Here is a 12,952-nt window from a genome sequence, read left to right as displayed (position 1 = left end):
TGTTTAATTAGCTGTTGAAAAGTCAAAGGCCCGTGGGCTTTAGCTTAATATTGTCCAATCTTTCTTTCTTAAGCAATAAACAATAGCAAACCTATCACCTTCCCTTCTACTCAGTTCTCATGTTTCCCTCTTTATATCCATTTATGTTGTATGTTCATAATAATTTAGATTTGCATGAATTCATAAGAATCTCTTTAATAGTCTGTGCATTTTTGTACATAATATGGCTTTTTTTAGAAGATTCTCTTTGACACCAAATCGGTGTTATTTTTCATATGGACGCATATTCTGATTGTATATTTGGACACTTATTGAGGCAAAAAGAATCTGAGCTTTATAGAGGCTGTGCACTTTGCTATATCACCTTGGGAGGCAGGACAAAGAAACTAGCCAAAGGTATGGTCAAATAAAAGTCAGATGAGCCCACAGCAGGAATTGGGGCAAAGGAAAAGGCTCAGAAAACACCCTCCCTAGTTTTGGGGCTGTAAAGGGGATAATGGTAGAATTGTTTTTTAAGACTTGCAGGATTCTCTTAATATAGCTTTACAATAAAGTAGAATTAGCTCATCTGGTTGTGCTTCCTGCCTAGTCTACCTAGTAAGGCCAGGCAAGACCATGAGTACTAACACTATCGTTATTTCAAAGTTACAGTACAGAAACATTCACATCTGAAAATACCTTACTCATGCCTTACTTCTACTTTTCCCAAAGCTAGAGAAGGTTTCTTTTTAGAAATCTTTCTCCACTCCAACAACTTATCAGACTCATGGTTCATTTATGTGACTGTTGTCTAAGCTGCGGCTCTTCCTCCTGTCATATAACACACATAACACATTTATATATACCCTATGCCAGTATTTCTCAACCTTGGCAACTTGAAGATGTCTAGACTTCAACTCCCAGAATTCCCCAGCCAGCGAATGCTGGCTGGGGAATTCTGGGAGTTGAAGTCCGGACATCTTCAAGTTGCCAAGGTTGAGAAACACTGCCCTATGCTATGCTATGCTATGCTATGCTATGCTATGCTAAAGGCTTTTCCAAGGGGAAATGTCTACTAGGATTTCTTTCTGTGACATCACATCAGCTCAACCAATGAAAGCAAGAAGAATTATGGTGTCCTGTGTACGTATCTGTGGCCTCAAGAAAGGATCGGGTAAAGAAACCATCAAAAAGAATGAAATACCTTGGTATAAGTTATACCGAATATTTTTAAAAGCACCCATGTGGGATTGAACCTTTTAAATACTAAATATTTTAGGCTACGAGTTCTTCTTAAACATTTTTCCTCAAATCCAAAGTCAATGACTCACAGACTGCATAAGAGAATATCCACGTTTCATAAGGCTGCAGAGAGAAACCAAAACCACAATTAGCAAAGTAAACACTATAGATGACACCTCATCGTATACTTTCCAGGACTTGTTCTTGCTTATTCAGAGCAAAGGGCCAGTTCAGACAGGTGTAGTACAGCTGTAGATATTCTTGCTACTTTACTTCTTCTGTCTTCCACCTTTCAAAAGAAGGGATATGCACTTGTGCCTTGCTAGAAGTGAATGCAACTGCTTGAAGTAAGGATATTCAGACCAGCCAGGGTTTCTGTGAGAAGCTAAAAAAAATTAGGAAAGTTAGGGAAATAGGAATTCAGCCAAAATCAGGAAAAGTAGATGAAACAGAGCATTGATGGAGATTCTCATTCTTCCAGATCACGGTTGTCCCAAAGGTGCTTTTATTTTAAAGACAATTGGACTTTCTGATTTTTCTTTAAGACATTTCACTTCACATTCAAGAAGAAGCTTCTTGGATGAGCAGCTGTGCGTCTTAAAGAAAAATTAAGAAAAATATATTTGAAGAGCACAAGGGAAAATGTTTTTTTTTTAAATGCACATTTATTTGACTCAAGCAGGAAAAACATTCTGGGAAGTTGTTGGGCTGCTAAATGACAAAGATATGAAGGGGATATTCAAGGACAATACAGAGATTGCAAAAAAAAAAAAAAAACAACAACCCTGAATAATGTCTTTGCTACATAAGATATAAAATCGACCGATAATAATCCGAGCCTGAAATCATTGGGCAGCAAATTGGATTGACTAATAAAAACTGAGGTGGCAAAAGAAGATATTCTAGAACAGCTGGAGAGATTATACAGTAATAAGACATTGAGCCATGATGGTATCTGTAAGCCATGATACCATCTGTATAAGATGATATCTTATATACCACTGTAAAGCGGTATATAAGTCTAAGTGCTATTGTTATCTTCCAGACTTAGGCAGCAACAAAAGAGGAATAGTTTTAAGATCAGAGAAGTGCTTGTATCACCTTATACCACACCAATCAGACCACACTTGGAATACTGCATTCAATTCTGGTCACCCCGATAGAAAAAAGATATTGAGACCTGGAAAGTGTGCAGAGAAAAAGAAGAAAGATCATTAAAGAACTGGAGGCTAAATTGTATAAGGAACAGTTGAGGGAGTTAGCTATGTCTAGCTTACCAAAGATGATAAGGATTGAGGAGACAAGATAGCAGTCTTCCAGCACTTGAGGGGCTGTCAGAGAAAAAAGAGGATTGGCTTAATCTCCAAAGCACTGGAGGACAGGACAAAAAGTAGAAGAGAGATCCAACCTAGGAATAAGGAGGAATTTTCCAAGAGTAAGAACAATTAATCAGCAGAATATCTCGCTTCCAGAGTTATGTGTACTCTTTCACTGGAGATTTTCAAAAATAGAATAGAGAACCATTTGACTGGGATGGTATAAGGCTCCTTGAGCAGAGGGTTGGACTAAAAGACCCCCAAAGCCCTATGATTTTTTTCTCTTACATCAGAGAGAGTTATTCACTTGCTGATTGAGCAACAATTTAGAACTTCTCCCTCAAACATTGTTAATCCCAAGGACCTGGTGAAGAAGAGACAGTTGGATCCCATATTTTTTAATGTCAGTTCTGTGCAAATCTCAGTATTAAAGTTCAGTGTTGCCTATAACACTTAAGGGCAGGTAGTGTGTCTCATCTGTTAGGAGTGTATCTCTTATACCAGTTGTTTTACTCAATTACTGTACATTGCCCTAGAGCTGCATTTGGTGATATGGGCAGCTGTAAAAATTTGATAACTAAATAAATACCAGGGGGAATAGGTTCCATCTTCTGCTTATGACCATTTGGTTGGCCACTGTCAGAAGCCAAATGCTTGATTCCGAGAATCCTTGGTCCATAGATCAGTGCTATTCTTACATTCATTGTATTAGTAGGAACCTCTGTTTGCATTTATGTAAGCTATAAATTATTGGCTGCTGCCAGTCACCCATGACAAATCATGACAGGAAAGGAGTGCTTGTAGGAACATAGAAATTGTGTCCTTCCCAAGCGGTTCTGTCTTTTCAATAGTAAAGTATTATCCACTCTTACAGGAGATTTTATCATTTTCCATTACCTGATCCATTTTAAAAACCTGGAACATCTAGGATCAAAACAGGGAGCCTGTGCTTTCTGCAGCTTCTAGGGGAACAAGATTGGTCAACAAAACATTGATGAAGGAACAAACAAAAAGCACAGTTTTGTTGGCTTAGTTCAGAGACAAGCAACCTAATACCTCCAGACTTTTGGAAACAAGAGTTTCTAATAATCCAGGAGGCATTCATCAGAGATTATATAAAGATTCAAAATACTCAAGGAGAGGGGATATCAGGATGCCAACTTCAGTGCCATTTCAGAAAGGTTGGGATGGAAATGTAGGTAAGCTGAGCAGAACCTTATCTATATAAAAAGAAAGACCAGGGAATGAACATTAAGGGGAATAGTAATTTTTTCACATGCTAAGAACGACATGAAAGTTCCCTGGTAATTGATCTTTTATGAAGATTTGTAATTTACTTTCAAGCCAAAATATTAAGGGCATGGAGTTTGCCTAATGTATTTTCCCACCAAGTAATTTAGTTTGGAGTAACAGATAAGTAACCTTGGGTGTTTCATGAGTTCCAGCTTGGAGATTCTATAGCTAGCAGTGGTTAGTACAAGAAATTCCTGTTTAAGTGGTTGATGTATTCCTCAAATCTCTATTTAGCATTTGAAGTAGAACATTTCCCTGGAAGGTTATGGTTGTCTCATGATTATCTTTCTGATTGATCAGTGCCAATTCTGTTCTTTGAACTTGGGGAAATAAAGGAATAGGTAAGATGGAAATGAACTCCAGGCAACTCCAATCAAACATGGCTTACTATATGAAGTACTTCATAATGATGAAAAACAAAATTATTTGGGCTTTATCCAATTGCTGAGGAATATCTGATTTGCTTACAAACTGTTTTGCACCTGATTTTATCTTTTACATACTCTAATAAGTTTCACATGTTTTGGTTGTTGGAAAAGACAGCTGTAGGATCATCTCCTTTCTGCATAAAATTTCCCCTTTTTGAATAATCCCACCATCTTTGCCTAGAGTTGGAAAAGCAATATGTATAAGTCTAAAGAGCCAAAGCAAGTCAGTGCCGATAATAATAAGTTAGATGAAGCAATGATCTGTATCAGTTAATATGTATGTTCCTATAAACTTCATGACCATAACACAAAAATGTGCCTTGGAGCGAATAATACTAAACTATTGCTTAATGGAGATAACAACATCTGAACTTGAGGAAGGGTCTCTTAGATGGTTCTAGGAAATGTTTTGTGTGCTAATCAGTGAAATCAACTTACCTTTGCTATCTGTTTGCAAATGTGAGCATGCATGCACAGGACCTTCCGCGCATGAGCAGGGCATCAAAAACGGGTTGTGATGATGTCTGGGTGGGTGGGCAGAGCCTGTTACTGAGTGCACCTGGGGAATCCACTGTGCCCCATGATTTAGATTAGCTAGAAAGCAGGAAATCCAACTATTCTAGCAAATATAAATCATCGGAAATACCAGTTGATCATTGGAAGCTGATCATCGGAAATACCAGTTCGCCCGAACCAGTCGCATTTTTTTACTACCGGATCGGGGGGGGGGGGGACCGGTCTGAACCAGTAGCATTTCACCTCTGGTGCTACAGGAGAATGTAGCTATATTAACTCAGTGGAGCTGGTATGAAAGATTGAAAGGCGGCTGGAATATAGAATGTTAGATATAAATAACCAGCAGATGAGAGTAACGTTTCTCAGTAATCAAATCAAACCTTTATTATAGTCAAATACTAGCATAATGAAGGTGGGGTATAAAAATGTAAAGGCATAAAAATACAACAAAATCTTCAAAAAAGTTTTAGAAAGTTTTTAAAAGCTAAACTGTAAAACAGTTCTTTAAAAATAATCTTTAAAAAATAAAAAAAGTTTAAAAGAAAAAGGGTAAGAGCAATAGATGGACATAGGGAAGCATATTATGAATCTATCATAATACAGAGCACTCTGTAATAACAAACTAGGCGTCCCTTAAAACTGTTTTGTGGCACAGGTCATCTTTTGATGGGTTTTAAGTGCAGCTGCACAGAACCTGGCAACCTTCTATCTTATGGCAGGGTTGGTATTTGAGAACAGCAGGGAGGTATAAAATTGCCCTGTGTCTTCTGGGTAGTTGTGCAAAAATGCATTTTGAGGTGAGGCTAAAATGCATCTGTAGTATCTGCACTGGAGAATATATGTTCTTTTGTTTCGATGTGTCCAGAACCACAGAGTCATTATCTCTGTGTAGATCTTCCTTTATTGGCCTCCAAAGACAACTGAGGGGAGAGTGTGACATTGTGCCAGAGTAAAGTATTGTGACCTATTTGGTGGGTGTACTAACAATAAAGGATGGGGACCTGGTTAGGTCCAGTTGGCTTTCTTTGCTTTGGCCTGATCAGATCCATGTTGAGTAGAAAACTTAGAGAGAAGCCCAAGTATGAAATTTTAGTTGTCACCGTCTTTTCCATTGGCCTGGAAATCATCCCACATAGTTAGCGGGGCAAGGCCAAGGGGGAAAATGATAGTCTCAACCAGTATTTGAGTATGATCGCCCATATTCTAGCCTCTACTTTCACAAAGCCTGTTTCAGGGTGGCATTAGAAATATATTTTGGGGCTTGAAAGTCCAAATCCTAGGAATTTGGACTGAACAAATTGTAATGGAGAAGGGGCTCAGCTGAGAACATAGAAAACTTATGCTAATGGCTTGACTTCAAATAATTTGAGTGCTGCCAGAATGTAGGAGTTACCTAAGGATGGCAGCTGAGCTTTTCTGTGCATTTTAAGTAACATAGTCTCTAGAGGATAAGAATTCCTACTATTGGCAGAGTGTAGGACGACTCTCAGATATCTGAAACAGATGACCTGATCAATCTTGTGGCCATCTATCCTTTATATGTGGTGCCTTTTGGCAAATGCTATGATTTTGGTTTTCTGATAGTTGAGTTCTAGCTGGTCTTCCTTGCAATATCGTGCAAGTGCTTTTAAGGACAATAGATGTTCTTGAATGTATTGATGCATTGTCTGCATAAACAGAGATGTGTTTTCCAGATAATTTAGGGGAGTGAAAGTGTGTATTAAGGAGATGGCCCACTATGAAATTGGTAGAGACGTTGAATAGGAATAGAGCCAATATGCAGCCTTAGTTTAACTTTAACCTTTGTCAGTTCCAATGACAGTGGGGAGATGGCTCTGGGGATGACATCTTGCTTTGAGTGACGTCCCTTCATGAAACATACATATTTGATGAAGTCAGTCAAGGATGCCTCTAGTTTTTCCCAGAGTTTGGCTTGTGGTGCAGAATCAAAAGTTACTTTGAAGTCTATGAAGGCAGCATAAAGGTAAATAGTGTTGCAGGAGTAGTAGTTTTCAATGAGATGTTGGAGGACTAAGCACTGGTCTGTGGTAGCTGATCCTTTCTTTAATTTAGCTGGATTTTTTATAAGTATGTCTCCTTGTTCTAGGTGGTTCTGGAGTTTCTATAGTGGGAAACCTGCACAAACTTTGCTAATTGCATGGAAGAGGCTGCTCAGTCTATAATTGGCAGTAGCACCCTTTTCCCATTTTTTGTATGTAGGAACAATGATTGGGTGCCCCCAATCCTTGACAACAGGCCCATAGGTGTGAATATTAGCAAAGGGCAAGACCAGGGTGAGGGTACAGAAGCTAAAATTATTTTCAATCATTTTGGGAGGAATTAGGTCTTCTCCCAAGGTCTTCCTTAGTCTTCATTGGCAATCAGAATCTTGATCTCTGTCACTGGTGAAATTTGTTAAAAGGTTTATCTCATAAATAGAAATTCAATCCAAGCTGCAAAAGCCCAGGAAAAAGAGATTAAAACCAATGAAAGAGATGTTTATGTTTCAATGTATAATAATAAATTGATGATAAATGAAACCTAGAAGTTTCTACTGCAGTTTCCAAGATTCCTTCCAGTTCTTGCATTAAAGCTCCTTATTGATGTCTGTGTGATTCTTTCTTTGATTGTGCCATGTAATGTGGGGCTCGACAACTGATAGATCACTCCAAATATCAGGTTTTTTTTTAACATTATTTACCTAGATTTCTTTTTCTGGATGAAATATGGTTTATGATGATACACCAAATACGGCTCCAAATGTTAATGGGTGATAGTGTTTATCTAGATCCATTGCAACCTCACCTTCACTATATTGAAATGATATTGCCTCAAGTGCTTTGGTTAATATCTTAGCCAAGAGAAGGTGGAAGAGATGGAATAGTTGGGCTGTTCCAGGTGATATTCCTTACAGGTTAGAGCGCAATACATTCAGATGAGCTCTTCATTAACTCCGACCTTTCTTGAGAAAGGAAGATTTTGACTCCATAGCCATTTCCAAAGCATCCTGAATGAGAATCCCCTGGGAAGTCTTCTAAAATAAAAGATAATCCAGAATGCAGAGATGATCTTGATAACTAAATCTTGCAGAGCGCACCTATTACATCTGTGCTTGAAGAATTTCGAGTTTCTGGCTGGTTTCTAGATAAAACCCATTATTGCTCATGAACTGTAAATACGATAGTCCAGATCAAGATAACTGAATTGACCCTCAGTTACCTTCGATGAATCCCAGAAGGGTGTGGCTAGCTGACCAGTGCTAAATAGCTTGAAATAGATCTATACTAGTCTCCCTTTATTTCTTTGTCAATAAATATAAATTTAACACAAAAATAGCGTGTTGCAAAAGCAACTGCCTCTGAAGGCTCCTGGATTGGGTCTGAAAGGGGAAAGCAGAAGCAGTATGCTCCGTCCCATATTTTGGTAAACCAGGTTGCCCTGATTTAAAAAAAAACACTTTGCTGTACCTCCTGTAAGTTTTTGAGCCAATGGGCTAAAAGGTGCTAATAAATTACATGCTACGAGACCTTCCAATAAAGGCATGCATCATCATTTTCACAAATGTACATGAATTTGACATACTGTCATTTCACAGACATGGCACTATTATATTAATATTTACCTTACTCTGTCTTTAGGAGCTGAACGAGCTGCCAAGTACCTCTTTTTTTTTTTACTTAACATTCTGCGTGTTACTTATTCATGCTTGATTTAGTTTTTATTGTGAGTCGATCACTCTTGGATTTATTCATTCATTCAATATCTGCCTCTGGGCCTAGTTACCAGGTTCCCCATTAGAGTTTTTAATTGGTCAGCTTATACCAACTTTATACACAAAAGAGATTTTGAAACCAAGTTTATTTCCACTGCTTTCCCAATTTAAAATTTGATTTAAAACTGTATACTATGTTATTGTATATCTAACTTTTAAGAAATGAGTATGATTTCCTAGTTCTTTAAAACATAGTCTGTATAAGATTAAAGTAACACCATTATTACCATTATTGTTCTTAAGAGATGGTTTCCTGGTGTGGGAAGATGAGAGGCCAATTTCATGATTTATTTGTAGTCTAAAAATTAAGCTTAACCTTGGAAAGGGGACAAATTATAAATGCATTTATAATTACTATAAAGTATTTTTTTTATTTCTTTCTGTTTAATAATCATTTTTCTTTTACTTTTGTTTACTTTCTTTTTTCTTTGAATTGGTATTGTTTTTAGTTGTAAAAAACCTTTGTAAAAAAAAGGTTAAAAACTTAATTTAAAAAAAAAGTTAAGCCAATAGGATGAAATGATGAATTGAGGCTGGATCAGATGATCTCATCCACTGTCCATCCCATATAATAAAATGGAACACGCACCGAATGATCTTCCCATGTGGTAGTGTAATATTTCATTGGAAGAACAAAGGGAGAACCTTGTTATGTAATCTGTGCATGTTGAGTTGTGTGAGTTCTAGTCCTGCCTTAGTCATGTAATCCAGCTGGGGGACCTTGGACCACTCCCCCTCTCTCAACCCAACCCACCTTCTTGTTGTGAGAAAATAGGAGGAAGAAGGAATATTGTGCATGTTTGCAACCTTGAATGACTTATAAAGGCAGGATTAAACTATAATATGTAGGTAAGTGAGTAGATACATGTGAGGGAGGGAGGGAGAGAGAGAATGAGAATTATATGTTCTATAAGGGTATTATAAATTAACTGGAGAAAATATGCCCCCCAATCAGAAGTGGGATTCACTTACCTCCCCTACTTGCTTCACTTGCACACACATCGTCTGCGCATGTGTACCGCCTTCTGCGCATGCACAGTGCTCACGCATCATGTTGGAGCAGATGGGCGGAGCTGAGGCTACTGGTTCTCCCGAACTGGAGAGAACCTGCTGAAGACCACCTCTGCCCCCATTGCTATGCTAAAATTAGGAGAGAGCCTTCCATTACTGGTCATAATAAAATTAGAATTACTAGAATTGAAATTAGAATGACTACATTCGATACAATTTCTTACATTTCAGTGTAAATAAATATGAAAAAATAGTAAATGACTGCAGAATTAGTGAGTTCCAATAAATAACAATTCAGCTGAACTGTTTTTATTTTGCTGTTCACCTGATCTCCACCCTATCCATACCCAGAAGGAAAGGCTAGACCAACCCTAGAAAAGAATATTTTAGTGGTAGAAGGGCATTAAAATTTTCAACAACAAAAAAAGGCTAAGAAAGCATCGGTTTATATTTAATCCGCCTGGGTTACCACCTGTAACTTACAAATACTACAGAGAAGAGCCAAAAACAACATGGCATGGCATGTGCATACCGTGAGATTGCAATTTGTTTTTATGATTGTAATGTTGTTTTTAACACTATTATTATGTAAGTCACCGCAAATTACTTTTGTGACGGAGGCAGCATAGGGATTGATTAAAAACATACAAATCTCACTACACATCTACACACCCTGGAAGTAGATTGTGACTGTCTTGGCACGTCCCATGCAGAGACGGGTTTATGGAATATCTGAGAGGTTTGAATATAATAAGATTTATAGAGAGGAAAGATTAGAGGGGGAACACTGGCCATTTTAGTGATCTTTAGTGGTCAGTGAACTGTTTAAAAATGAAGAGCAAGGAATTTTCTTTTTTTTTTAACTCCACCTCTTGCTGCTGCTCTTCAGCCTCAGTCAGTCCTAAGGCCAGTTTAACCAAGCATTAAGCTTTAACTAAAGGACTCTTCCCTTCCTACTATGTCCTATCCTCTCCACCAGAGGTGGGTTGCTGCTGGTTTGGCCCGGTTCAGCCGAACTGGTACTGGAATTCAGGCCTGGATCACAGATACGGCAGCGACCCAAGCTTGACACGCCTCTGAACCGCTTGCCATTTTGAATTTTATTGTCTGCATGTGCGCAGTTCACTGAAAATTGTTCTGCACATGTGCACAGAACAATTTACATAGAACAGTGCATGCACAGCACGTGTCTGGTGCACATGTCCATGCGCAGTGCGTGTTGAGAACCGGCAGTAACGACGGCAGCAATCCACCCTGCTCTCCACATAGGATACATGAACACACTTATGATTGTAGATTGGCTTCCAATTACCATTTTGAGTGAAATGCTTGTCAGCCAGAACAGTTTTTAAAAACTGAAATTAATCTTTCTCTCAAGTCTGCCATGAGGACTGTCTTGTTTCTTCTATTGACAAGCTTATCCTCCTTCCCTCCCTCCCTCTCTCACTTATTTACCTACTACCTACCTACCTACTTATTTACTATATTTATAGGCTGCCTATATACCCAAATCCAAGATGGCAGCGTGCATAGACACTGTGGTTTTGAGCTCCTGGTGTCACAGTGGAGTGTGTAATGGATTGCACCAGTGAGGCTAAAACAAATTTCGTTGTATACATGACAATACAATGACAATAAAGCCTATACTATACTACTACTATCTCCCTGTAGAAGCGATTATGACATTCCAGAAGACCGTGATTGTTCAGTATCATCTTTTATTTCAAACTATTTGCATACTTTTTTGCAAATTGTATGTGTGTGTTGTGTCTGGGTCTGTGTAAAAGAGACAGACAGACAGAGACAAATCAGAGAAATGCAATATAGCATTCAATAAAATCAGTGTCAACTTTTGTGTTGTATTTTCTTTCAGATATTTATAAACAATGAATGGCACAATTCAGCCAGTGGCAAAAAATTTCCAGTCTATAATCCTGCAACAGGAGAGAAAATTTGTGAGGTGGAAGAAGGAGATAAGGTAAGCATTTAATCTTTGCTGTGTCATGGATTTCCTTTCCAGACAGGGTGACTAAAACTGGAACACCTATGTATGTGCATTTCCATATTTAAGCTAACCCATAATTCATCTCCTCAAGTTTCTGAACTAAATATAGCAAAGACACATGCAGAGAGAGGGTTAATACTTGGAAGGCTTCTCAGTCATAAATAAGCTTTCAATAGTACCAACACTTCCATAATTCTGTTGGATGCAAAATGATATCCTAGTTAGTCAAACTGATGGTTAACTTGGCTTTTCAAGCAGGTTCTGGACCAAGTTGATTTGTGATCCTGCTTGAGTGGTTGCTGGGATTTTCTTTTTCTGTGCATCTCTACATGTGGCATTTTGTGTTTCATGGGGTTTTTTAACAGCAACTTTAAGATGTGGGGATTTCAACTTCCAAAATTCTCCAACCAGCATGGGAGTTGAAGTCCTCACATCTTAAAGTTGCCAGGTTTGAAAAAAACTAATCTATTGTACGCTGCCCTAGAATCATTTCTGATTTAATGGCCTTATCAATTAAATAAATTAATACTAACTATTGTGAATAGATTGCTAACAAGCAATCGCTTCCTTCATTCAAGAAGTGAACTTCCCTTCACATCTCATACTCCCACCAGACAGGACTGCTAAACTTGATAAGTAAAGAAAACCTAAGCACAGCCAAGAAAAGCTAAGAGCATTATTACAACTATTGTTTTCTGTTGTTGTTGCTGCTGTTAGTTGTGAAGTCATGTCCAACCCATCGCGACCCCATAGACAACGTTCCTCCAGACCTTCCTGTCCTCTACCATCTTCTGGAGTCCATTTCAGCTCACGTCTACTGCTTCGGTGACTCCATCCAGCCACCTCATTCTCTGTCGTCCCCTTCTTCTTTTGCCCTCAGTCTTTCCCAGTATTAGGCTCCCTTCTCATTAGGTGGCCAAAGTATTTGAGTTTCATCTTCAGGATCTGGCCTTCTAAAGAGCAGTCAGGGTTGAGCTCCTCTAGGACTGACCGGTTTGATCGCCTTGCAGTCCTAGGGACTCACAGGAGTATTCTCCAGCACCGTAGCTCAAAGGCCTCAATTCTTTGGTGCTCAGTCTTTCTTATGGTCCAACTTTCACAGCCATACATTGCAACTGGAAAAACTATAGCCTTGACTATATTCACTTTTGTTGGCAGGGTGATGTCTCTGCTTTTTAGTATGCTGTCTAAATTTGCCATAGTTTTCCTTCCCAGGAACAAGCGTCTTTTAATTTCTTGGCTGCAGTCACCATCTGTGGTGATCTTTGAGCCCAGGAAAATAAAGTCTGTCACTACCTCCATTTCTTCTCCATCTATTTGCCAGGAATTGAGAGGGCCGGATGCCATGACCTTAGTTTTCTTAATGTTGAGTTTCAAGCCAACTTTTGCA

General features: G+C 38.6%; 1 protein-coding gene across 4 annotated transcripts in view; it reads left to right on the top strand.

The window, feature by feature from the left end:
- Positions 1 to 12,952, top strand: part of ALDH1A1 (aldehyde dehydrogenase 1 family member A1) — an 86,001-nt gene that overhangs the window by 44,141 nt on the left and 28,908 nt on the right. For all 4 annotated transcript variants that reach the window (XM_032212495.1, XM_032212494.1, XM_032212496.1 and 1 more), the window contains one exon: positions 11,431 to 11,535. In XM_032212495.1, the coding sequence (XP_032068386.1) occupies positions 11,431 to 11,535 (105 nt within the window). The remainder of the gene's footprint in view (positions 1 to 11,430; positions 11,536 to 12,952) is intronic.

This window comes from Thamnophis elegans, chromosome 3 (genome assembly GCF_009769535.1).
Source record: "Thamnophis elegans isolate rThaEle1 chromosome 3, rThaEle1.pri, whole genome shotgun sequence".
Taxonomy (NCBI): domain Eukaryota; kingdom Metazoa; phylum Chordata; class Lepidosauria; order Squamata; family Colubridae; genus Thamnophis; species Thamnophis elegans.
This window is presented reverse-complemented; position numbering and strand designations above follow the sequence as displayed.